The following is a 25,906-nucleotide window of genomic DNA, read 5'->3' as shown; positions in this document are numbered from 1 at the left end:
GTATCTTTATCTCTATACATGACAATTATTTTAACTTAAGTTCAAAAGGAGGAATTTGGAACAATAACTACACAACACAAAAAAGTATTGCTTAGACAAGAGGATTTCACATTTAAATGCAATATGACTTTGAGAAACTATTGAGACACTCTTTCAACTATCTCCTGTCCTGTTCAATGGATTCAGAAATGCCAAGTCAAACGTTTTTTTTAAATGTTGTTCTAACTCAGTTTGCCAAAATATGTTTGTGTTACTCTGTATGATTTAGTTGTGGGATGTCACCTTGCATCATATTTTAAAAAAAACATGTTTAACTCTCCAAGGAACTGAATATAGTCTATATAGCAGAAGCTTTTTTAACATTGTTAAAATCATTTCTTCAAAATCAACTTAGGCTGTTTTCAGCAACCATGAAAATCATTCAGTGTCCTTTGTATTTACTCTTCTTAGTTCTTCAAGTCCTCACTTTAAAACAACCCATTTGTAAGTCTCATGGAAAATTTGAGTTGAATAGGCTGTATAAAAATGGAGATATTCTTTTTGGAGGAATATTCGAAGCACATTTTACAGTAACCTACCCAGAACTGCATTTTAATTCGAAGCCAGACCAGCTAAGATGTGAGAGGTGAGTGTATAGAGACATAATTGAAAAGCACAGCTAACCAATATACAGCTAAACAAAGAAACGTATTAGTTTTGTGTCAAAAGGAAGTCATAAGGAAAAAATGAAATTGTGCAGATTATTTTCCCTTAAGGAGCTTAAACCCATAATGATTAAGGCTATTATATTGTGACTATTTTGATTTTTTATTTTCTTGCAGCTTTTCTTTACCAGCATTTCAGGAGGCACAGAGCATGGCTTTTGCTATAGAGGAAATAAACAGAGACCCTGCCCTTCTCCCTAACATCACACTGGGATACAGGCTGTATGACAACTGTGAGAACCTGGCAGTGGCTCTGAGAGTAGCAACAGCTCTGATCAGCGGAGAGGAGGACTCCTTTACTGAGTACAGCTGTACAGGGACCCCCCCTGTCTTAGCCATTGTTGGGGATCCTGGGTCAACAAACTCTATTGCCATGTCAAGAATACTGGGCCTCTTTCGGGTTCCAATGGTAAACAAAATATTAATTTTAGCATCTTAAGGTACAAAGATATAAATATATGTATAAAATATATAAATTGAATATTATATATTGATTTTTATTACAACAGTCAGAATGATGTGTTGGAAAAATGACATTCTTTTCATTACTGTACGTGTACAGTATAATGAAAATAGTCTTATGTGCACGGCAATAAAAACAGGCATATTATTATATATTGCTTTACACAACGAAGCCAAGCACAGAGTTTACAAAATAATGAAGAATCTTGACATATTCAATTTGCAATGGTCAAAAATCATTTTTCTTTTCACTCTGCAATCAAGAAATACACTGTTACGACACATATAAACTGAAGATAGAATGAACAATACTGTATGATTACTCCAATCTATTTTTTATTTACTAAATTATGATCCTCTTTACCAGTGTTTCTTTGTGTTTATTTTCAGGTCAGCTATTATGCTACCTGTTCTTGCCTGAGCAACAGAAAAGAGTTCCCTTCGTTCTTCAGGACAATTCCAAGTGATGCCTTTCAAGTCAAAGCCATGGTTCAAATTATCAGGCATTACGGGTGGACCTGGGTTGGTGTCATAGCAAGTGATGATGACTATGGTCAGAGTGCTGTCAAGAGCTTTATTGAGGAGGTAAACATGTTTGGCTGTATAGGTTTCTCAGAAACTCTCCCCAGTGTCATTTCAAAAGACAGAATGCTGCAAATCATGAGAACTATTAAAGACTCCACTGCGAGAGTTATTGTTGTGTTCTCACAAGGAGCAAACTTTATTCCTTTGGCTGAAGAAATAGTTAAACAAAACATCACTAACAGGCAGTGGATCGCCAGCGAAGCCTGGACTACCTCCACTGTAATACGCAGTGAGGAAAACTTCCAATCCTTCGGTGGGACAATAGGAATTGCAATCCGCAGGGGAGAAATCCCAGGCCTGAAAAAATTTCTTCTTCAGGTTCACCCAGTGTCTGAAAATGATTTTGTCAACCTGTTCTGGGAAAGCTTGTTTGACTGCAGATTTGGGAATTTAAAAAATGATAATTCTTCATCTCCAAATGGGAGCAAAATCTGCACAGGATATGAAGACATTGAGAGTACAGAGACTTCGTACAGTGATGTTTCAGAACTGCGGGTTTCCTACAACGTGTATAAAGCAGTGTACGCCTTGGCACACTCCCTGCACAATCTGATGTCCTGTGAGCCTGGAAAAGGGCCCTTTCAGAATAACTCCTGTGCAGACATCACAACTGTGCAGCCCTGGCAGGTGAGACACATTTTACTCTTTTTAGTATTCATCAACTATCATGTTAATATTTCTCACAAGATGTAAGATATGATTTATTTTTCTATCAATGGGCTGCACTAGATAAAAAATTAAAACAGCCTTTTTACATATTCTGCTCTAATGTATAATTTTATTTTAATTTGAGTACGTTGAGATAAAATGCCATTAAAAAATAATGAGAAAATGAATATACATATTTTCTAACTGTAAAAATCAGAAATTGTATTTTCATAGAGTCAGTTTGGCTTAAATGCTTGATTCACATTTACATTCACATTTACTTCAGATATTTTTTTTCTCTCAGCTTCTATACTACTGTACCATTGCTATTAAAAAAATAACAATGAAAGGGAACTGACAGAAATAAATAACATTTTCAAAGAGTCTGTTGTGCTTAGTTGTTTGATTTAAATTCATTCACCACATATATTATTTCTGTCAAGCTGCTGCACTACCTGGAGAGAGTGAACTTCACTACTCACTATGGAGACAGGGTGTCCTTCGATGAGAACGGAGATGCTCTCGCAATCTATGATGTGATGAACTGGCAGAGGGCCGATGACGGGGCTGTGAAAACAGAAACAATCGGTCTGTTTGATGAATCAGCTCCTGCTGGACAAGAGCTTACTCTGAATGAAGACAAAATCTTCTGGAACTTTGAACACAACAGCGTAAGTTCATCCAAATTGTCATTTCAAGAATTAGCTATTTGAGCCAATTATTTAATTTTATATTTGATCAATATGGACCTCATTAATGACATTCAAATTGTATTCTGCCCTGCAAATAGTTAATTTTTTTAATGTTTGGAAAATAGAAAAATGAATTCACATTCCATTCTGTATTTAACAGATCCATTTTCACATTAGTGTTTCCCAAGTTCATGTAGAACTACATAGACAGAATCTATATTATAAGAATAAGAATAATATATATTTATTATTATTTGTATTGTTGTTGTTGTTGTTATTATTATTATTTGTAATAATAGGTTACAAATAATTTAAAAAACTAAAATTCTTCTCACATCTTAAATGAAAATACGCTGTTGTTTCTGTTAGCCCCCCAGGTCTGTGTGCAGTGAAAGCTGTCAGCCTGGCACCTGGAAGGCAACCAGGAAAGGGGAGCCCCTCTGCTGTTTCGACTGTGTGCCTTGTGCAGAGGGAGAGATCAGCAACCACACAGGTGGGAAACATTGCTCATTCAGATATACTGTAACTTATACTTATTTTTATGTATTTCTTAGGCTTATTTATCCTATAGGATAATTACCATGAGGAGTGCATGAGGAGTGTGTTTGGACTTGTTTTCTTTCTAATTTCTTGAGAGGCATCCTCTGGAAAAGCAGTAAAAGCTCACTCTTTAAAAAGTATATATTGAATAACATATTTCAAAAGAAAGAACAACTAAAATTGAAAGCAATGTCTCAGTTTCATTGTTGTTTGCATTTTTCTAATACTGTATAACTGAAATAAAATAACTCTTTAAATTACTTCTTCCCTTAGATTTCAGTTGAAAAATATTTTTTAATTTAGCCCTGATGTATCTGGATGGTTTCCTATAGCGTTTAATCTCAGTATTGGAGAGATTATGTATTTCTTTCTTTTTGCAGATTCCATTGAGTGTTTCAAATGTCCACCTGATTACTGGTCAAACACCAGGAGAGACCAGTGTGTGCCAAAGGAAATTGAGTTTCTTTCACATGAAGAAACTTTGGGAATCTCTTTGACAACAGTCTCAGTGTGTGGGGGGTGTATTTCAGCCACTGTTTTAGCTATTTTTATTCACTACAGGAACACCCCAGTTGTAAGAGCAAACAATTCTGAACTGAGCTTCCTGCTGCTGCTTTCTCTAATACTCTGCTTCCTCTGCTCATTGCTGTTTATTGGTCAGCCACTACACCTCACCTGTATGCTGAGACATGTTGTGTTTGGAATCAGTTTTGTCTTGTGCATATCTTGCATTCTTGTGAAAACCATTGTTGTCATCATGGCCTTCAGAGCCACACTGCCAGACAATAATGTCATGAAGTGGTTTGGTGCTGCTCAGCAGAGAGGCACTGTTTTTGTCTTTACTGTCATCCAGGCTCTGATCTGTATCATATGGCTGAGTACAGCACCACCTGTGCCTTTTAAAAACACACAGTATCAAAACTCAAAAATCATTTTTCAGTGTAATGTTGGATCAATAACTGGATTTAGTTTCCTGCTGGGGTACATAGGCTTGCTAGCCAGTGTCTGTTTTCTGCTGGCTTTCCTTGCAAGGAACCTGCCTGATAACTTCAATGAAGCCAAGTTCATCACTTTCAGCATGCTCATCTTCTGTGCAGTTTGGATCGCTTTCATACCAGCTTATGTCAGCTCTCCTGGGAAATACTCGGACGCTGTGGAGATTTTTGCCATCTTGGCTTCAAGCTTTGGTCTCCTCATTGCGATATTTGCGCCAAAATGTTACATCATTCTGCTTCATCCAGAGAAAAATACTAAAAAGGCTCTTCTGGGAAAACCTGGCCTTAAAAAATGAATATATAAATTCTCTTTATTTATTGTTGGTTTTATAGTTTCATTGGCTTTAGAATGATGCTTTAATGTCTGTTTCATAAAATAATGATCATTGATGCAAGATGTTAACTTCCTGTTATCTGTAGCTGCTACTGTTCTACTAGTAATAATAAAATTGCTTTCTGAATGCTGTAAACTTATTCTTAATGGAAATGAAGAGCAAAAACATTATGAATCTCTCTCAATCGTACAAAATCAAAACTTCTATTATTAATTATATTGATAGAAATGTGTTACTGTACTTTCACTTTAGCTGGTGTTAAATACACTAAATAACAGCAATACAACTCATCATTTATCACCATCACTATAGTCAGCAGCTATATCACCCTGGCAGCCCACTGAAGCTCAGCAGGTGTGAGCCTGGCCAGTACCTGGATGGGAGACTCCTGGGAAAGCTAAGGCTGCTGCTTGCAGAGGTGTTAGTGGGACCAGTAGGGGGGCGCTCACCCTGTGGTCTGTGTGGGTCCTAATGCCCCAGTATAGTGAAGGGAACACTATACTGAAAAAAAGGCACGCTCCTTTGAATGAGATGTAAAACTGTCCTGACTCCCTGTGGTCATCAAAAATCCCAGGATGCTCCTTGAAAACAGTAGGGGTTTTAACCCTGAAGTCCTGTCCAAATATTCTCCCCCTGGTCTTCACCAGTCATGGCCTCCTAGTAATCCCCATCTGTGAACTGGCTTCACTACTCTGTTTTCCTCCCCACTGAGAGCTGGTGTGTGGGGAGCGGACTGGTGCAGTTTGGCTGCCGTCGCATCATCCAGGTGGGGCTGCAAACTGGTGGTGGCGGAGGGGAGTCCCCATTGCCTGTAAAGCACTTTGAATGGAGTGTCCAGAAAAGCACTATATAAGTGTAAGGAATTCTTATTATCATTTATCACAGTTTAAGAAAAATGTGCACACATTTTTTCAAGAGCTTGTCATCACCTGGAAACATTGCACTAATTTAATGTAATCAAAATGTTGGAGTCAAAACATAATAAATTCATAGCAGTCACTTGACTAACTATGAATAACCTCTCAAGATCATCCACAATCTGTTTCAACACACCTCAATGTCCTTCATAAGGAAGTGGACAGGTTATGTCTGTTTAAAGACTGAACTTTCTTCTAAAATGTCCCTTTTGACAGATACCACCTATTTATTTACCTTGTGGTATTCATTTGGAAATTACAATTTAAGGAAATTGTTCTACTTGTCAGTTGTCAATAAATGTGCAGAAAACTCAGTTCAGAAGTGAACTGTGAAGGAGAGATTGTCTAACCTGTCTCTTGCTTTTGGTGGGGATCTCACCAATACACCTTCCTCATGATTTTCCTCTGTTTTCCTCCTTTCCCTGTACCTCACTGCTGGGCCTGGATGACTGAACCCCTGAGGACTGTGCTCTCCTGAAGCCAGAGCACCTCAGTGCTTCACTACAGTCACTCTCACTGCAGTCTGGCTGCTCTGAGTGAACAGCATCTGATGAAGAAGCACACACACCTTTCTGCTCAAATCAGATGACATTCTGTAATTAGCATTATATTAAATTATAGAACCTCTATGTTTTTTTTCCAAAATAAAGCTTGTTAATAGCTGTAAACACTTAAATGTGTCAAAAATAGTTTCATTTTAATTCAGTTCATCAACTTCAAAATGATACAGTGAGAAACAGATTTATAAACGCATTGGTTTATTGCCTCACAATGCTATAATGAAATGTACAATCTTTTACCACAAGTTGCATATATTCTTAATAATATTTAAACATATAGTTCAATTTGAATTTGAAAAATCAATTTGAAAAAAAAACAGTAAAAGGAAAAATAATACTACATGCGTCAGGTACAGTGGTTTGAGATATGAGCAGCAGACATTTCCATTATTATCATGTGTTAAATCGGCTCTGAAATGCTTTCTAAGAAATGTTAAAGGTAACTTGCATTACATAATAACAACTTTAAAGAAGTAAATGAGCTAAGTCTTGCAGGATCATCGCATAATTAATGTTAGCTAGATGCTATAAATGATGTAACTGACCTATGGGAACATTTTTTTTGCATGCCTTTCTAATTGATTTGGTGAAACTACGTATACCTGATTTGTTATTTAGCTATGGGATATGACCAAGCATCATTTTAAAAAATATTTAGCAAGGCACTCTCTAAGGACCTGGATATTGTCTATATAGCAAAGGGTTTCTTAACATAACTCTAGTTTAATGTGTGTTTTCAGCAGCCATGAAAATCATTCAGCGTGTTTTTCATTTACTTATCTTAAGTCTTCCAATTCTCACTTTGAAACAGCCCATCTGCAAGGTTCAAGGTCAATTTGATTTGAATGGGCTGTATAAAAATGGAGATATCCTTTTTGGAGGAATATTTGAAGCACATATAAGAGTAACCTTCCCAGAACTGCATTTCACTTCGAAACCAGAGCAGCTGAGATGTGGAAGGTGAGTGTGTACAGACATCTTTTATCACCATCGATCGATTGCTATCCAATGTACATCGTCACAAAGAGGCATGTCAGCTTCCAGTAAGACGTAACCAGGAGACAGTTAAGTTGAGCAGATTATTTTCACTAAAGTGGCTTAATACCATAATGCATATTTCAACTTTTTTTTTAAATAGCAGAATCCACTGATTTAAAAATGTGTTGCGTTATTGTTTGTCTTCTCCCAGATTTTCTTTGCCCGTTTTTCAGGAGGCACAGACCATGGTTTTTGCTATTGAGGAAATAAACAGAGACCCTGCTCTTCTCCCTAACATCACACTGGGATACAGGCTGTATGACAACTGTGTGAACCTGGCAGTGGCTCTTCAGGCTGCAACAGCTCTGATCAGCGGAGAGGATGATTCTGTCACTGACTACAGCTGTACAGGGACCCCCCCTGTCTTAGCCATTGTTGGGGATCCTGGTTCTACACATTCTATTGCCATATCAAGAATACTGGGCCTCTTCAGGGTCCCGATGGTAACAATAATGCTGATTACAGCGTAATAAAGACATATATGTATAAATAAAATATTGTCAATTCTATCTTTCTAATAGCAATCAGAAGGAATTTTCTTCTAAAAAATGAATGCAAAATATTATAAAACATTATATTTATTGCTAGATAAATCACAAACTGTCGAAATATTCTCACAATAAAGTGTCCTAAAAAGTGAATGAAAATCAAGATGGCCAACATCATTTTACATATTAGTCTGGCCATTTAAATTAAGGCTTTTGACATATCAAGTTTGTTTTGTTGGAATAGTATTTTTTTCTCTGCCTTAGAAATCAGGTTGTGCAATGATAGAATTCATATGTAACTAGAGAAAAGTAAATGATTTGTGATCTCTATTTTTAATAATGTTTTTGAAAATTTTGAACCCATCATGTCTCTTACATTGTGTTTGTATGTGTTTTTCAGGTCAGCTATTATGCTACTTGCTCTTGCCTGAGCAACAGAAAAGAGTTCCCTTCATTCTTCAGGACAATTCCAAGTGATGCCTTTCAAGTCAAAGCCATGGTTAAAATTATCAGGCATTACGGGTGGACCTGGGTTGGTGTCATAGCAAGTGATGATGACTATGGTCAGAGTGCTATCAAGAGCTTTACTGAGGAGGTAAACAAGTTTGGCTGTATAGGTTTCTCAGAAACCCTCCCCAGAGTGCATTCAAAGCCTAGAGTACTTCAAATCATGCAGATTATTAAACAGTCCTCAGTGAGGGTTATTGTCGTATTCTCCACAGGAGCATATTTTGTTCCTCTGGTTGAAGAGATTGTTTTCCAGAACATAACTAACAGGCAGTGGATTGCAAGTGAAGGCTGGAGTGGCTCCGCTGTAATACGCAGTGGGGAAAACTTCCACTCATTTGGAGGGACAATGGGAATTGCTTTCCGCAGGGGAGAAATCCCAGGGCTTAAAGAATTTCTCCTTCAGGTTCACCCAGTGTCTGACCCCAAAAATAATTTTGTCAACTTGTTTTGGGAAAGCTTGTTTGACTGTAAATTTGTGAATTTAAAAAATCTTAATTCATCTAACGATGGGAGCAAAATCTGCACAGGATATGAAGACATTGACAGTACAGAGACTTCATACAGTGATGTTTCAGATCTTAGGGGATCCTACAACGTGTATAAAGCAGTGTACGCCTTGGCACACGCCCTGCACAATCTGATGTCCTGTGAGCCTGGAAAAGGGCCCTTTCAGAATAACTCCTGTGCAGACGTCACAACTGTGCAGCCCTGGCAGGTGGGAGGCTAATTTCATTATCCTAGTCTTTTCTTATTTTCTTTGAAAAAAGTACTGTACATTCTGCTTTGCTTCAAAATTCTTTATGATGTAAAATATGTTCTAACCTTGTTCTTCATAATAGAGTATATTATTTGATTTATCATTCAGCTGCAGCACATATTCATTTAAAACCCCTTTCTTACCTTTTTTGCTCTACTCATTGCTTATGTAATTTGTTTTATTACATTTTTAAAACAGCAATAAAAACAATACATAGACAGGTACTGTACATTTGCACTACAGGTATCAGTAAAAACCATTATTTTCAGAGACCTCCTTAACTGTAGATTAAGGATTCAGATTTATTCATTTTACTTTTCTCAGCTGCTGCACTACCTGGCGAGAGTGAACTTCAAGACTCACTATGGAGACAGGGTGTCCTTCGATGAGAACGGAGATGCTCTTGCAATCTATGATGTGATCAACTGGCAGAGGGCCGATGACGGGTCTGTGAAAACAGTAACAATCGGTCTGTATGATGAATCAACTCCTGCTGGACAAGAGCTCACTCTGAATGAAGACAAAATCTTCTGGAACTTTGAACACAAAAGCGTAAGTTCATCCAAATTGTCATTTCAAGAATTAGCTATTTATGCCAATTATTTAATTGTATATTTGATCAACATGGACCTCATTAATGACATTTAAATTGTATTCTGCCCTGCAAATAGGTAATTTTTTTTAATGTTTGGAAAATAGAAAAATTAATTCACATTCCATTCTGTATTTAACAGATCCATTTTCACATTAGTGTTTCCCAAGTCCATGTAGAACTACATAGACAGAATCTATATTATAAGAATAAGAATTGTTGTTATTATTATTATTTGTAATAATAAGTTACAAATTAATAATTTAAAAAACTAAAATTTCAACTGTATTCTGCCACTAAGTTGGATTATTGTACAATACACTGTGAGAAATTCAAAATTAATTCTCATTTTGTTTAATGTTTAATAAGTGTATTTCTGTATAATAGTGTTCATAGTTTGTGTAAAATATATACTTTTAAAATACCCAAAAAAATAATTCATTGCATTAACTGGACACAAAAACATTGCCAGTGTACTTTGAGTAGCAATACTCCTTTCTTAATTTACACATCTTCATCTGAATATGATGCTTTTTTTAGCCCCCCAGGTCTGTGTGCAGTGAAAGCTGTCAGCCTGGCACCAGGAAGGCAACCAGGAAAGGGGAGCCCCTCTGCTGTTTCGACTGTGTGCCTTGTGCAGAGGGAGAGATCAGCAACCACACAGGTGGGCTTTGCTTTTTCGTTTGTAACTTACACTTAATTTACAGTATGTGTTTCTAAAAATGTATTACATATATTTTATTTTTTTTACTTTCAGCATTAAATAAATCCAAAAGTACCTCATATGTTTATGTTTTTTTTCTGTTTTATCTACTTTTTGTTTTGCAATTCTTGTTTTGAATTCCCTCTGCCTATTTTGGGCAAGGAACATTTTAGTTAACAGAATAAACAAATGGATCAAGCAAAGTGTCTTATTTTTCATCTCCTATTTATTTATAACTGTAATAAAATATTTTTTCAGATTCCACTGAGTGTTTCAGATGTCCACCGGATTACTGGTCAAACCCAAGCAGAGACCAGTGTGTGCTGAAGGAAATCGAGTTTCTGTCATATGAGGAAATAATGGGAATCTCCTTAACAACAGTCTCAGTGTTTGGTGCATTTATTTCAGCTGGGGTTTTATCTGTGTTCATTTACTACAGGAACACCCCAGTTGTAAGAGCCAACAATTCTGAACTGAGCTTCCTGCTGCTGCTTTCTCTAATACTCTGCTTCCTCTGCTCATTGCTGTTTATTGGTCAGCCACTACACCTCACCTGTATGCTGAGACATGTTGTGTTTGGAATCAGTTTTGTCTTGTGCATATCTTGCATTCTTGTGAAAACCATTGTTGTCATCATGGCCTTCAGAGCCACACTGCCAGACAATAATGTCATGAAGTGGTTTGGTGCTGCACAACAGAGAGGCACTGTGTTTGTCTTTACTGTCATCCAGGCTCTGATCTGTATCATATGGCTGAGTACAGCATCCCCTGTGCCTTTTAAAAACACACAGTATCAAAACTCAAAAATCATTTTTCAGTGTAACGTCGGATCAATAACTGGATTTAGTTGCCTGCTGGGGTACATAGGCTTGCTAGCCAGTGTCTGCTTTCTGCTGGCTTTCCTTGCAAGGAACCTGCCTGATAACTTCAATGAAGCCAAGTTCATCACTTTCAGCATGCTCATCTTCTGTGCAGTGTGGATCGCTTTCATACCAGCTTATGTCAGCTCTCCTGGGAAATACTCGGACGCTGTGGAGATTTTTGCCATCTTGGCTTCAAGCTTTGGTCTCCTTTTTGCAATATTTACTCCAAAATGTTACATCATTTTGTTTCATCCTGAGAAAAATTCCAAAAAAGCACTTATGGGTAAATCAAGTCGAAAGAAATAAATATATAATTTCACTCTTTATGTTAATGCTTTTATTGTTCGGCTAACTTTTTACATCACTTTCAATGAAGAAAACTGTCAGGTAATTGCTTATATAGTATATAACACCTGAAAAATGCAGAAAACTGTGGGATATGTAGTATCATCTCATTTGTGTCATCACTAGCAAAGTCCTTTATGCATGTCTTATTAAAATTTCAGTTCTTAATGTAAACAAATTGATTCAATATCTGTGGCACTGCTACTGTTCAGTATCTCTAATTAATTAACAGTAATTTATCTACCTGCATAGTAGATTTCCTATACAAGACAAAAGGGGCAAACCTTCAGACTGCAGTAACTTCATCTATCAGATAGACAGATACATCATTTTCTCTGAACCTCACAGCAAGGTTTGGATGACTGAAGCCCCTGAGGACTGTGCTCTCCTGTACCCAGAACTCCAGAGCATCTAGGTCGTTCACTACAGTAACTCCAGTAAGAGAGTCTAGCTTCTCTTATAAACTCCAAAGACAACTGCTCTGCAGTCACATGTATCTGAACTTGCAGCTTAAAAATTCTGTAATTAATAAGGGTATACATTTTATTCTGTATTTGTTTATTTAAACTTTAGATTTTCTACATGATTAGGAATATTTTATTAATATATCTTATTTTCAGGCCATAGAATTTTACTGTGTAAGCTTGTTTGTAGAGCAGATGACAGTATAATTCAATAAGGAATGCCATGAAAGATATAAACACAGTCACTTTACTCCATTAACAACTGATTGTAGTTACTGTGTAAAGTTGTTTCATCTTGCAAACGGCTACAAAAGCATTGACACCACTGGAGATTTCTCCTATGTTTTTGAATTTTCTATTTAGTTTGATTTAGAAATATATGTATAGAGTATGAAGAAATCATTAATATTACAAGGCATTTTTGCATTTAAAAAATCTAGCCCAAAAGACATTTTAATAGGTAATGTATGTACTGTAAATATTAGAAGATACGGGAATATTGTCACCATTGATATTGGCAAGAGGTAAAATGATGTCACTAAACAAGGGAAGTGTTACTTATGTTTTGTACCTTATCCAGACCACACTTTCCAAATATGCATTATTATGAAGTAGGATGACACTCAGCATCTTCTTTAAACTATTGCATAACAAAACACTCTCTAAGGAGCCTGGTGTGGTTTATATACAGTGGCAGGGATTTCCGTCTTCACAGCAAGTGGGACTGTGTACTCACAACATGAAATTCATTTGGTGTGTATTTTTATTACTGCCTCTAGTCCTTCTAGCCTTCACTTTAAAAGTGCCCCTTTGTAAGATTCAAAACAAATTTGAGTTGAATAGCTTGCATAAACCTGGGGATGTTGTTTTTGGGGGAGTATTTGAATTACATTTAACGGTTACATATCCAGAACTGGCTTTCACGTCGAAACCAGACCAGCTGAGATGTGGGAGGTGAGTTAAATTACAAATTAATATTTTGACTTCCTTTCCTGTTTAGTATTTTAATCTCTTATCAGAGCTAATGTGTAAGTACTAATCAGCAGTTCAAATTATACTGTAGAATTCTTTCTACAATGTCTGTTTTACTTCCACATCTCTAGATTAGGATAAATTAAGAGCAGGTACTATGCTAAAGGATTTTTGGGTATACAGTATTTTCATTTTTATTACAGATTTTCTTTATCAGAATTTCAGAAGGTAGAGACCATGGCTTTTGCTATTGAGGAAATAAACAGAGACCCTGCTCTTCTCCCTAACATCACACTGGGATACAGGCTGTATGACAACTGTGAGAACCTGGCAGTGGCTCTGAGAGCAGCAACAGCTCTGATCAGCGGAGAGGAGGACTCCTTTACTGACTACAGCTGTACAGGGACCCCCCCTGTCTTAGCCATTGTTGGGGATCCTGGGTCAACAAACTCTATTGCCGTGTCAAGAATGCTGGGTCTCTTTCGGGTTCCAATGGTAAACCAAGATACAGTATATAATAAAAACTAGAAATATAGCACTGTCTTGCCCAGACATTTCTAATCCTGGTTCTGGAGAGCCTCATTCCAGTAAGTTGTATTGAACACTCTTATTCCCTTGTTTCTAAAAATATGCACTTCTTGGGTTTGTAATTTATTGTTTGTGAAGCAAGTGAGAGGCATTATTCTTTCCTAACCAAATGTTTTCAAAATTACCTAATTTAATACCTGCATTGCATCACAATTAAATTTAGGAACTGATGGGTTAGTGGTTATTTCTAAAAACTACTAGATTGTGGCTCTCCAGTAACACAGTTCAAGAGTCTAGCCTTTTCTAGCCTATTTTAAAGCATCAAGAGAAACATTCTCTTATTTCTGAAATATTAATACAAAAACCTATCTAAACAATATTTGCTTCATTGCATCACTATTACATCACCTCCATTTTTAAAATGTTTATCATCCAAGTTTACTAGGAATTTGAATAAATTATTGTGTTTTACAATGAAATTTATGCATATAAAATATCGGGTTCAATAAAATGGAAGGGAAAATACAATTAATTTACACCAAAAAAAATCATTTGACTTATTAAATCTGCTTTTAAAAAATAGTTTTGCCATCTCAATGAAATCTAATAATATAAAGGATGGATTACAGAAACAGAAAAAATGGTCCAGATTACACATTCATGATCAAATTGAAATAAATCTCTGTGTTCACTCAATTATGTATTTAGGATTTTTCACTCCCATACTTATTACACACCTCTGTAACTTTCTTCACTTTTGTGATAAATGTTAGTTCCTCTCTAATGTGTGATTTATATATAGTATAGTTCTTTCCTTTAATTATACTTTTATTTGTATTTCTACATTTCTTCACGTTCTAGGTCAGTTATTTTGCTACTTGCTCTTGCCTGAGCAACAGAAAAGAGTTCCCTTCATTCTTCAGGACAATTCCAAGTGATGCCTTTCAAGTCAAAGCCATGGTTCAAATCCTCAGGCACTATGGATGGACCTGGGTTGGTGTCATAGCAAGCAGTGATGACTACGGTCAGAGTGCTGTCAAGAGCTTTATTGAGGAGGTAAATATGTTTGGTTGTATAGCTTTCTCAGAAACTCTCCCCAGTGTCAATCTGAGAATGAAAATCCATCAGATCATCAACACTATTAAGCAGTCAACAGCAAGAGTTATTGTTGTCTTTTCATCAGAAGCATATTTTATTCCTGTTGCTGAAGAGATTGTTCTCCAGGACATCACTGACAGGCAGTGGATCGCAAGTGAAGCCTGGACCTCATCTACTGTAATACTGAGTAAGGAAAATTTCCAATCCTTCGGTGGGACAATAGGAATTGCAATATGCAGGGGAGAAATCCCAGGGCTGGAAACATTTCTTCTAAAAATCCACCCTGTTGATAACTCCAGTAATAGTTTACTCAATCAATTCTGGGAAAAAATCTTTAACTGCAAATTTCAAGCACAAACAGATAATTACACTTTCCCAGGCTTGACAAGCGACAGAATTTGCACAGGCTCAGAAGATATTGAAAGCGCAAAAACTGCTTACAGTGATGTTTCAGAACTGCGATCTTCCTACAACGTGTATAAAGCAGTGTACGCCTTGGCACACGCCCTGCACAATCTGATGTCCTGTGAGCCTGGAAAAGGGCCCTTTCAGAATAACTCGTGTGCAGACATCACAACTGTGCAGCCCTGGCAGGTGAGTAACTAATTTCAAATTCATTTTTATTTTTCTGAAAAAATTACAGTATATTCTGCTATGATTCAAAATTCCTTATGATCTCAAATATATTTTAACATTGTTCTTAATATTTAAAATGAGATATATTATTTAATGCATAATTTGTTTGCAGTACATATTCATCCGAATTATTGGTATTTTTTTTTTAAAACAAAAATATTATGTGAAGTGATTTAAAATGTAATATAAATCAAGAATTATTGACATTATTACTGGTGGCATTTATACTGTCATACTCTTTTATTTATACTGTATACTTATTCATTTCTTGATGTAGGTTCTATCCTTGATCTCGTTTAAACACAGAACAGATTTTTTCTCCTTACTAATAAGCTTCTGTAATTATTCCTAAGGTACTAATATGTTTCTGTATTTATCTGTAAGTGCTTCAAACAACTGTACTGTCAGTATGTACGGTATGGATTTATTTTTTACATAAATCTGGTTCTAAGAAGTTAAAAATAACACTTAAAGGGAACTCAGGCTTGCTATCAAACAGAGGAACATTAAAAAAAGCTGTTCCTCATAGAACTGTTTTTTTTAAATTAGTGACTTAGATATTAAAGGATAATTGTTGCTGCTTTTTTTCTCTCAGCTGCTGCACTACCTGGCGAGAGTGAATTTCACTACTCACCATGGAGACAGGGTGTCCTTCGATGAGAACGGAGATGCTCTTGCAATCTATGATGTGATGAACTGGCAGAGGGCCGATGACGGGTCTGTGAAAACAGTAACAATCGGTCTGTTTGATGAATCAGCTCCTGCTGGACAAGAGCTCACTCTGAATGAGGACAAAATCTTCTGGAACTTTGAATCTGACAGTGTAAGTTATACAAAGCATTTGTATTTTGTCAAATGCATTCCACTCTGCAGTTACATCATTCCAAAATTCTGGGAGAAATTCCAAACTAATTCTCATTTCAACAGCTCTGTCAAATTCTAATTAACACAACAATGCAATGAATATAAAGGGATAGCATACTTGATGTTTTAGTGGCCATGAGGTTGAGAGCTGTTAGCAGTCATAAAAGCGGAAGTGCTACATTACAATTTCACCTCCCCCCAAAGAACAGTTTAACATCTCAAATTCTTCTCTAATTTAACATTCCCTTTTCATTGTCTTAGAACTATGTCCCTCATTCATGTAAAAAAATGATAATATGACACAAAACAGTATGATCAATTTTTCAAGAATTTGGGTTCAAAGAATTAATTGATACAATTACTCACTTAAATCACTGTCATTGGTAAAGAAGATTTTGCATTAATCCTTTCTTGATTTACACATCTTCATCTGAATATGCTGCTGTCTTTTCTAGTTTCCCAGATTGTAAACAATCGTTCGTTTTTAATCTTTTAAATTAAGAAATATATGCTTCCTTTCCCAGCCCCCCAGGTCTGTGTGCAGTGAAAGCTGTCAGCCTGGCACCAGGAAGGCAACCAGGAAAGGGGAGCCCCTCTGCTGTTTCGACTGTGTGCCGTGTGCAGAGGGAGAGATCAGCAACCACACAGGTGGGCACTGCTTCTTCAGATCCCGTATAACTAATATTAATTTACGTGTTTCTAAAAATATACAATACTTTACTACTTTTTATTTTTTTCTCTTGCAGCATTAAATTGATACAGCGTCATCTCCTATGCTAATATTTATTTAATATTTCTCAGATAAAGATATCCCAAAAGTTAAATTTAGAACCATGACACATGTATTTATATAAAATACTATTTTTTATTTAGTGTAACAATGTATTTGTTTGTTTTGGTTCATTTCTCTCTAGTTTACACCCAGTAGCTCTTCTATTTCTTTGGTGAAAGCAACAGAAAATTTGACTTCTGTAAACTATATAGATGCTCATTCTCATTGCTGCCTATTCTGAGCAATATATACTGCATATATTGCACAGCTTAAATGCACAATACCTAATAATATGATTTTCTCAGTATTCATCTTCCATTGTATGACATATAATTTCTTGTTGTTTTCTTACAGATTCTACTGAATGTTTCCAATGCCCACCAGACTTCTGGTCAAACCCAAGCAGAGACCAGTGTGTGCTGAAGGAAATCGAGTTTCTGTCATATGAGGAAATAATGGGAATCTCCTTAACAACAGTCTCAGTGTTTGGTGCATTTATTTCAGCTGCAGTTTTATCTGTGTTCATTTACTACAGGAACACCCCAGTTGTAAGAGCCAACAATTCTGAACTGAGCTTCCTGCTGCTGCTTTCTCTAATACTCTGCTTCCTCTGCTCATTGCTGTTTATTGGTCAGCCACTACACCTCACCTGTATGCTGAGACATGTTGTGTTTGGAATCAGTTTTGTCTTGTGCATATCTTGCATTCTTGTGAAAACCATTGTTGTCATCATGGCCTTCAGAGCCACACTGCCAGACAATAATGTCATGAAGTGGTTTGGTGCTGCACAACAGAGAGGCACTGTGTTTGTCTTTACTGTCATCCAGGCTCTGATCTGTATCATATGGCTGAGTACAGCATCCCCTGTGCCTTTTAAAAACACACAGTATCAAAACTCAAAAATAATCTTTGAGTGTAATGTTGGCTCAATAACTGGATTTAGTTTCCTGCTGGGGTACATAGGCTTGCTAGCCAGTGTCTGCTTTCTGCTGGCTTTCCTTGCAAGGAACCTGCCTGACAACTTCAATGAAGCCAAGTTCATCACTTTCAGCATGCTCATCTTCTGTGCAGTGTGGATCGCTTTCATACCAGCTTACGTCAGCTCTCCTGGGAAATACTCGGACGCTGTGGAGATTTTTGCCATCTTGGCTTCAAGCTTTGGTCTCCTCATTGCGATATTTGCACCAAAATGTTACATCATTCTGCTTCATCCAGAGAAAAATACCAAGAAAGCTCTTATGGGCAGAGCAGGAAAAAAGTAACAGATCTCTTCTCTTTTCATTACTCATTTGGGGGTTAAAATCCTAATGTGTGAACTTGTCAGTTATTAATGTTTCTTATGCATAATTCTTCAATTTGATTTTGAAAGTAAATAAAACCTTAAGGTGTGAATTATTCTATTAAAAAGAAATAATTTTGTGTTTTCTTTTAATGCTTTCTGTTTAAAAAAAATGGCCTGAAAAAAAGCCTTAACCTGCTTTATTTTGTTTGTAGTTTATTTATTGTTTGTTTGTGGTGTTTGTTATCATTGCAGAAATGAAGAGCTAACACCCAAATACATGTGCAATTTTAATGTTATACCCTGAATTAATAAACATATTTATTAAGTGAAAAATTGTGTCCTTTGTTTACTGTATATCTGATTATGTCAGTTTTTTTTCTCCCATGGCTTTTCTGGGGCTTGGTTTTACTGGTACCAACCTATAATACATTGTATCGCATATATGGGTATTGGAAATAATTGCATTTGCAAAATTTCTTAATGTCTCTCAGAATCATACTTATTTCAAGTCAAAAAGAAGGATATTTGCAAATTGTTCTTTGATCCTGAAGAATGTAGGAATGGCATCATATATCATTTTATTGTTATGTAATTTCAGCATTTTTTAAAATATGCTCTCCCCAGACAAAAAGAAAGTTCTCCTCCCCTGCATTTTCCGTCTCCAGGCTGTTCTGAATGAATGTAAGTTTCCATGTTCATGAGATGAAGTTTACACTTTCTTACTCTTACCACAGTTGAAATGTGTGTTTTCATTTCAGGAAAGTAATATAAAAAAAATAATAAATGTTTTGCATATTAACTGGAGCCCCCATCAGGCCAATTGAATAGAAAACAGTTGATTGTTTTAAGTATTTGGGTAAATGCCCAAACAGTACTGTATACTGTAAGTGATTTTAGAGCATGCACAGAGTGTAATTAAAAGATTTTAGTGCTTTCAAGTTACCTTGTGTATAAAAATATATACAGTACTAATACTGTACATACAGTACACTCATATAGACATACACACAGTGCTGTATCTAATTTTGCATTTACACTTAATAAACTGGCTTATATAACATCACAACATGCCTAAGTCAGATAAAATATAACAATATGGTTTGAATGAAATACTAGATTGCTGTTTTTTCCTGGGTTTCTGAGGTTAAAATGAGTTGATGTATCATATGTTAGGTATCTGAGAGGCTTTTTTTTTAGAAATTCACAAAAATAATCAACATTTATAGAAATTCTTCCGCTGTATCTATTGAAACTATTTACAAGATGATGTTGACTCTGATGGTAGGGAATCGCTTTATAGTGATAGTTGAATACCACTGTTCTTTGTATCTTGTTTGTTGTTGCTTGTTTTTCTGATCCCATTTTTCATAATATGGTTGTAGTATGCTACATGATTTAGCAGTGGGATTCCTTATGTCACTGGTGGTGACAAAGCACTCTCTAAGGAATGAGACACTGCCTATATAGTAAGAATTTCCAGTACCACCAGTGAAGTTGTGCATTTAGTATCGATGGATTTCTATTGGTGTATTTTTTTACTGATGTGTTCAGTCTTTATTGTTTCTACTTTCAAAGAGCCCTTTTGTAAACATCGAGAAAAATTTAAGTTGAATGGGTTGTATAAAGATGGACATATTATTTTTGGAGGACTATTTGAAACACATCTAACGCTAATATATCCTGAACTGTCATTCACATCAAAACCAAACGTGCTTAAATGTGGGAGGTAAGGTACAGTATTTCAGTATTTCTCAATAACTAAAAACTCATTAAGTTCTGAAGTAAATTCTAAGCTGCCAGGAAGATTTTAAGAATTGCATTCACAAAAAAGCCCTCGCATTTGAAATTTGCAATTAGATAGATAGATAATACTTTATTAATCCTGTAGGGAAATTAATGAGCAAAATAATCTATTTTTGTTTTTGAATCTTTTCTAGTTTTTATTTACCAGCATTTCAGTGGGCACAGACCATGGCTTTTGCTATTGAGGAAATAAACAGAGACCCTGCTCTTCTCCCTAACATCACACTGGGATACAGGCTGTATGACAACTGTGTGAACCTTCCTGTGGCTCTTCGGGCAGCAACAGCTCTGATCAGCGGAGAGGATGATCCTGTCACTGACTACAGCTGTACAGGGACCCCCCCTGTCTTAGCCATTGTTGGGGACCCTGGTTCTACACATTCTATTGCCATATCAAGAATACTGGGCCTCTTCCGGGTCCCAGTGGTATGGTAAAATTAGTCTATATCAATTCTACCAACATGATTTGAATCACATAAATGAGCAATAAAACAAAAATAATTGCATTTTCTAAAGTTAGAATTCAAAGATACTTTGAAAAAAAGAAAAATCAATTTTTATATCAAAGTAAAAAATATGAACAAATAAGCAGTAGAATGATTTATGTACAGCCTGATCATGACATAAATTAATCATTTTAAATAGTAAATCTGCCGTGACATATACATTTTATTTCTATCCTATCTTTGCAATATACACAGCTTAGAATAAATATAAATTGGGGCAAATCATGGTTACAATAAATGTGGATTTAGAAAATCGTTTCAGTAAGTTTCTTACATACTGTACATCTGTAATATTCAGCAGGGTTCTGTAATACCTTTCTGTCTTAATTTTCTTTAAAAATTAAGACACTTTTAGATTTAAAAGCGTGTTCCTGTTTTGTGTGTTTTTCAGGTCAGTTATTATGCTACCTGTTCTTGCCTGAGCAACAGAAAAGAGTTCCCTTCATTCTTCAGGACAATTCCAAGTGATGCCTTTCAAGTCAAAGCCATGGTTCAAATCCTCAGGCACTATGGATGGACCTGGGTTGGTGTCATAGCAAGCAGTGATGACTATGGTCAGAATGCTATCAAGAGCTTTATTGAGGAGGTAAACAAGTTTGGCTGTATATCTTTTGCAGAAACCCTCCCCAGTGTTATAGTACATACTAACATCCTCCAAATTGTGCAGACTATTAAGCAGTCCACAACAAGAGTAATTGTTGTATTTTCACTTGGAGCATATTTCATTCCTTTGGCTGAAGAAATTGTTCAGCAAAATATTACTGACAGGCAATGGATTGCAAGTGAAGGCTGGAGCACGTCTACTGTAATCCACAGTGAGGAAATGTTCAGTTCGTTTGGTGGGACAATAGGAATTGCGATTCGCAGAGGAGAAATCCCAGGGTTGGAAAAATTCCTTCTTCGAATTCACCCCCTGTTTGACGCCAATAACAATTTAGTCAACCAGTTTTGGGAAAACATATTTGACTGCAAATTCAAAGAGGAAACAAAAGACCTTGAAAGTAGTACAATCTGCACAGGATCAGAAAACATTGAAAAAAGCAAAACTGCTTACAGTGATGTGTCAGAACTGCGGGCTTCCTACAACGTGTATAAAGCAGTGTACGCCTTGGCACACTCCCTGCACAATCTGATGTCCTGTGAGCCTGGAAAAGGGCCCTTTCAGAATAACTCCTGTGCAGACATCACAACTGTGCAGCCCTGGCAGGTGAGAACTGCTGTTCCTTTGCAAATATGGGTATGACTTTAATAGAATAATCCATATGATGGGAATAATCATTTCCTCCTACAGTATCATGTTTGTCAATGTATTGTTATTTTACAACTTTTCTTACATAATACAATTTATTTTCTTCTTGTAAATGTAAATTGATTTAAAAGTTGAATAATACATCAGATTAAAACTGTTCAGAATACACGTCTTACACTCCATAAAACTGTTCCTTTTCTAATTATGCTTTTACTGTATTAATGACAAAATGCAGAATAAGAGACTGAAACTATAAGCTATTGTTTACTACCCAAAGATATCAGAAGAACATTTTGCTTCTGAACTGTTATGACAGCAAAATAACCATTGTAATCATCATCTGTAGGATAAAAGTACTTCTTCATATATCTGCACAATAAATAAAAAAATTATATGTAATGTATAATTCTATATGTGTGATTAATGTAATTTAATTCTGTGCTATTTAGCTGTAAGCTGTTTTTATTTTCACAGAGTCAGTTGGGCTAAAGTCTTGGTTCAAATTCAATCATTTTTATTCTTTCAGCTGCTGCACTACCTGGCGAGAGTGAACTTCACGACTCACTATGGAGACAGGGTGTCCTTCGATGAGAATGGAGATGCTCTTGCAATCTATGATGTGATCAACTGGCAGAAAAATGATGACGGGTCTGTGAAAACAGTAACAATTGGTCTCTTTGATGAATCAGCTCCTGCTGGACAAGAGCTCAGTCTGAATGAAGACAGAATCTTCTGGAACTTTGAATCTAATGTTGTAAGTTAAAATATGGATTCTGACCAGCAGTGTTATCAGTTTCAGTGAATTATTTTTCCAGAGAGATAATTGAATTACTATGATCAAAAAGATGATAATGTATTTACTGTATATCTAATCTCTTTTCCTAATATCTGCAAATTGACAGCAGAAGTCAAATTGCATTATGCCTTTATATAATGAAATATTAAGTAGCTGTAATATTTGATAAAAGCCAGACTGACTGCACTCTTACTTTGAACTGCAAAATACTTGTTACATGTATGTCACTGTAATTTAGAAGCAGTTATAACTGTTTAATTTTCATTTTTTAAGTTGAAGAATTTATGCTTCCTTTCCCAGCCCCCCAGGTCTGTGTGCAGTGAAAGCTGTCAGCCTGGCACCAGGAAGGCAACCAGGAAAGGGGAGCCCCTCTGCTGTTTCGACTGTGTGCCTTGTGCAGAGGGAGAGATCAGCAACCACACAGGTGCTCATCGGACATTCTTTCTTATCTCTACAGTGAAAGAGTAAAAGGAAAGTTAAAAAATAGAGTACTGTTCCTCAAAAGTGTGTATAATTTCATTAAATGTATACATTCAGTACCACCTATATTTGAGTGTGTTTCAGACCTGTGTAATCAGTGCTTCACTTTTTAGTTAACGTAAAGCTTTTAGAGTAACACTAGTTCAGAGTAGATATACTGATTTTAAATGTTGACCACAAAATCCAGATTTATCTGAATTGTTTCCAATTCTAACTATAGTATACTTCAGATCTAACTAATACTGTATACAGTATGTGTTTTCTATTTTTAATGGAAAACCATAAAACTTGCAGAAAAGTTTTTTCTTTTTTTATAGCTCATGCATGCAAATACTGTAGTCACCTCACATATTACTATTGACTGAATTCACTGCCTCTTGAAACACAACTAATACTCATTTCCTTACTTCACAGTTAAGCACTGCATCACTGGTAATAATATAATGCAAAGGCAATTAAAAAATACTGTAGCTAAGGTTTAGTTTTTTAAAAGAGTTGCATAGAAATAAATATTGTTCTCTCACCTAACATTCAACCTGTCTTAGCTTTCATTTAATTTGGTATAAATTGTTCTGGCTTTTACTCCATGAAATTTGGTTTCACAGAGACATTCTCTGAAGAAATGCCTCTTTTTATTTTTATTTTGAGGAGTAATGATTACTGTAATTAGACATTATTTCCATGCTGGAAAAAGTAATTAGACCTTTTCTCTTTCAGATTCAGTTGATTGTTTCCAATGTCCACTATATTCTTGGTCAAACCCAAGCAGAGACCAGTGTGTGTTGAAGGAAATCGAGTTTCTTTCATATGAGGATGTTTTAGGAATTTCTTTGAGTGTAGTCTCTGTATTTGGAGCATGTATTTCAGCTGCAGTTTTAGCTGTGTTCATTTACTACAGGAACACCCCAGTTGTAAGAGCCAACAATTCTGAACTGAGCTTCCTGCTGCTGCTTTCTCTAATACTCTGCTTCCTCTGCTCATTGCTGTTTATTGGTCAGCCACTACACCTCACCTGTATGCTGAGACATGTTGTGTTTGGAATCAGTTTTGTCTTGTGCATATCTTGCATTCTTGTGAAAACCATTGTTGTCATCATGGCCTTCAGAGCCACACTGCCAGACAATAATGTCATGAAGTGGTTTGGTGCTGCTCAGCAGAGAGGCACTGTTTTTGTCTTTACTGTCATCCAGGCTCTGATCTGTATCATATGGCTGAGTATAGCATCCCCTGTGCCTTTTAAAAACACACAGTATCAAAACTCAAAAATCATTTTTCAGTGTAACGTCGGATCAATAACTGGATTTAGTTGCCTGCTGGGGTACATAGGCTTGCTAGCCAGTGTCTGCTTTCTGCTGGCTTTCCTTGCAAGGAACCTGCCTGATAACTTCAATGAAGCCAAGTTCATCACTTTCAGCATGCTCATCTTCTGTGCAGTTTGGATCGCTTTCATACCAGCTTATGTCAGCTCTCCTGGGAAATACTCGGACGCTGTGGAGATTTTTGCCATCTTGGCTTCAAGCTTTGGTCTCCTCACTGCAATATTTGCACCAAAATGTTACATCATTCTGCTTTGTCCAGAGAAAAATACCAAGAAAGCTCTTATGCGCAGAGCAGCTCTTAGTAAGTAAATATATTATTCCAGTTTCTGTGTTGTTATTATTTCATGATTTTGCTACAAAATGTCAAATTATATTGATTTGTCCAAAGGAAAATATCAAAAAGGCTTCATGTATAGATCAGTGTCCAAGTAATTTAATTCTGATTTCACTCTGTTGGTTTTAGCATTAATAATTTAGGGAGGGTCAGTCAGTGCTGTGTCAGTTTTATCTGTTCAGCATTTGAGTTGATAAAATGTTTATTTCCAAACTATTAGCTTTCATGAACTGAAATTTTGTAATGTATGAAGAAAGGTTTTAGGTCCATTGCTTTTTATGTTTCAAGACAAATTGCTTTTTGCTTTCAAGACAAATGCAAATGCAAGAAAAACAGTGATTTGTTGCCCTTACACAATTGTTCTTCCTATGATTGTTGTCTAACTTTATATGATGATAAGATTTTGTCATAGAAAAACTGATTGCATGAAAATGCTATCTCAGCCTAATGTTATTTCACAGGTTACACACTGTTTTTTCTTTGGAATCTTGCCACTTGACTACTGTATACCTGCACACTAAAACTAAAACATAAGTCTTTTTCAGTTTGTGAAAGTGTTGAAACTAGAACAGAAATCTAGCAACATAGCTATTATAGCACAGAAACTTCTGTTCTCTATACAAAATGAATGCAAATAAAGTATTTTCGAAATGTTGGTTTCTTTGTAATTTATTCACTCACTCTCTACAGAGGGGGAGGGGGGCTCTATACACTTAAGGTGCTATTTGTCGTACAATTTTCCTCTGTCAGGCTGTGGAAATGTTCATTCCTCCTTTCCCCTCCCATAAGTCACAGCTGGGCCTGGCTTAGTGCAGCACCTGAGGGCTGTGCTTTTCTTTATCAGGGATGCCAGAGCATCATCGTGCTTTATCACAGCAGTTCTGAGAAAAATCTAAGCAAATAGCTAAATCTATTGAGATAATGTGAACTGAAGTGTACCATTTTATTTTATATACACAGTCATTAAACAGCTTTGTATGCAGTACACCACACGGCAGAGAGGCTGCGGGTTTGCCTCAGAAGAAGATCACGAACTGATTAAATTGATTCAGTGCTGACAGAACCAACC

The 25,906-nt window shown here is 36.2% G+C and overlaps 4 protein-coding genes across 4 annotated transcripts; all 4 read left to right on the top strand.

The window, feature by feature from the left end:
- Window positions 1-410: 410 nt before the first annotated feature.
- Window positions 411-4,922, top strand: LOC148837004 (extracellular calcium-sensing receptor-like). The gene is made up of 6 exons (XM_088914233.1): window positions 411-625; window positions 822-1,113; window positions 1,557-2,378; window positions 2,843-3,070; window positions 3,461-3,584; window positions 4,012-4,922. Exons 1-6 carry the CDS (start codon window positions 411-413, stop codon window positions 4,920-4,922), a joined length of 2,592 nt encoding a protein of 863 aa, XP_088770359.1.
- Window positions 4,923-6,779: 1,857 nt separating this feature from the next.
- On the top strand, window positions 6,780-11,695 carry LOC148837003 (extracellular calcium-sensing receptor-like). The gene is made up of 7 exons (XM_088914232.1): window positions 6,780-6,788; window positions 7,250-7,398; window positions 7,628-7,919; window positions 8,365-9,189; window positions 9,556-9,783; window positions 10,364-10,487; window positions 10,785-11,695. Exons 1-7 carry the CDS (start codon window positions 6,780-6,782, stop codon window positions 11,693-11,695), a joined length of 2,538 nt encoding a protein of 845 aa, XP_088770358.1.
- Window positions 11,696-12,937: 1,242 nt separating this feature from the next.
- LOC148837002 (extracellular calcium-sensing receptor-like) lies at window positions 12,938-18,330 on the top strand. Its single transcript, XM_088914523.1, has 6 exons — window positions 12,938-13,152; window positions 13,374-13,665; window positions 14,560-15,390; window positions 16,028-16,255; window positions 16,821-16,944; window positions 17,423-18,330. The coding sequence occupies exons 1-6, from the start codon at window positions 12,938-12,940 to the stop codon at window positions 18,328-18,330; spliced, it is 2,598 nt and encodes an 865-aa protein (XP_088770649.1).
- A 1,561-nt stretch (window positions 18,331-19,891) lies between these two features.
- On the top strand, window positions 19,892-24,812 carry LOC148837001 (extracellular calcium-sensing receptor-like). The gene is made up of 6 exons (XM_088914231.1): window positions 19,892-20,076; window positions 20,288-20,579; window positions 21,051-21,866; window positions 22,435-22,662; window positions 23,005-23,128; window positions 23,902-24,812. Exons 1-6 carry the CDS (start codon window positions 19,892-19,894, stop codon window positions 24,810-24,812), a joined length of 2,556 nt encoding a protein of 851 aa, XP_088770357.1.
- The last annotated feature ends 1,094 nt before the right edge of the window (window positions 24,813-25,906 follow it).

This window comes from Atractosteus spatula, chromosome 4 (genome assembly GCF_055471065.1).
Source record: "Atractosteus spatula isolate fAtrSpa1 chromosome 4, fAtrSpa1.hap1, whole genome shotgun sequence".
Classification (NCBI taxonomy): Eukaryota; Metazoa; Chordata; class Actinopteri; order Semionotiformes; family Lepisosteidae; genus Atractosteus; species Atractosteus spatula.
This window is presented reverse-complemented; position numbering and strand designations above follow the sequence as displayed.

What these genes read in the sequence shown, in the direction of transcription:
- LOC148837004 (XM_088914233.1), top strand. Translation starts at nt 411, where the DNA reads ATGAAAATCATTCAGTGTCCTTTGTATTTACTCTTCTTAGTTCTTCAA. An exon ending in GCCTCTTTCGGGTTCCAATG is followed by an intron (nt 1,114 to 1,556) that starts GTAAACAAAATA and finishes GTTTATTTTCAG; the next exon opens with GTCAGCTATTATGCTACCTG. An exon ending in CAACTGTGCAGCCCTGGCAG is followed by an intron (nt 2,379 to 2,842) that starts GTGAGACACATT and finishes ATTTCTGTCAAG; the next exon opens with CTGCTGCACTACCTGGAGAG.
- LOC148837003 (XM_088914232.1), top strand. An exon ending in GCCTCTTCAGGGTCCCGATG is followed by an intron (nt 7,920 to 8,364) that starts GTAACAATAATG and finishes TGTGTTTTTCAG; the next exon opens with GTCAGCTATTATGCTACTTG. An exon ending in AGAGATCAGCAACCACACAG is followed by an intron (nt 10,488 to 10,784) that starts GTGGGCTTTGCT and finishes ATATTTTTTCAG; the next exon opens with ATTCCACTGAGTGTTTCAGA.
- LOC148837002 (XM_088914523.1), top strand. Translation starts at nt 12,938, where the DNA reads ATGAAATTCATTTGGTGTGTATTTTTATTACTGCCTCTAGTCCTTCTA. An exon ending in CAACTGTGCAGCCCTGGCAG is followed by an intron (nt 15,391 to 16,027) that starts GTGAGTAACTAA and finishes TTTTTCTCTCAG; the next exon opens with CTGCTGCACTACCTGGCGAG. An exon ending in AGAGATCAGCAACCACACAG is followed by an intron (nt 16,945 to 17,422) that starts GTGGGCACTGCT and finishes GTTTTCTTACAG; the next exon opens with ATTCTACTGAATGTTTCCAA.
- LOC148837001 (XM_088914231.1), top strand. Translation starts at nt 19,892, where the DNA reads ATGTGTTCAGTCTTTATTGTTTCTACTTTCAAAGAGCCCTTTTGTAAA. An exon ending in GCCTCTTCCGGGTCCCAGTG is followed by an intron (nt 20,580 to 21,050) that starts GTATGGTAAAAT and finishes TGTGTTTTTCAG; the next exon opens with GTCAGTTATTATGCTACCTG. An exon ending in CAACTGTGCAGCCCTGGCAG is followed by an intron (nt 21,867 to 22,434) that starts GTGAGAACTGCT and finishes TTATTCTTTCAG; the next exon opens with CTGCTGCACTACCTGGCGAG.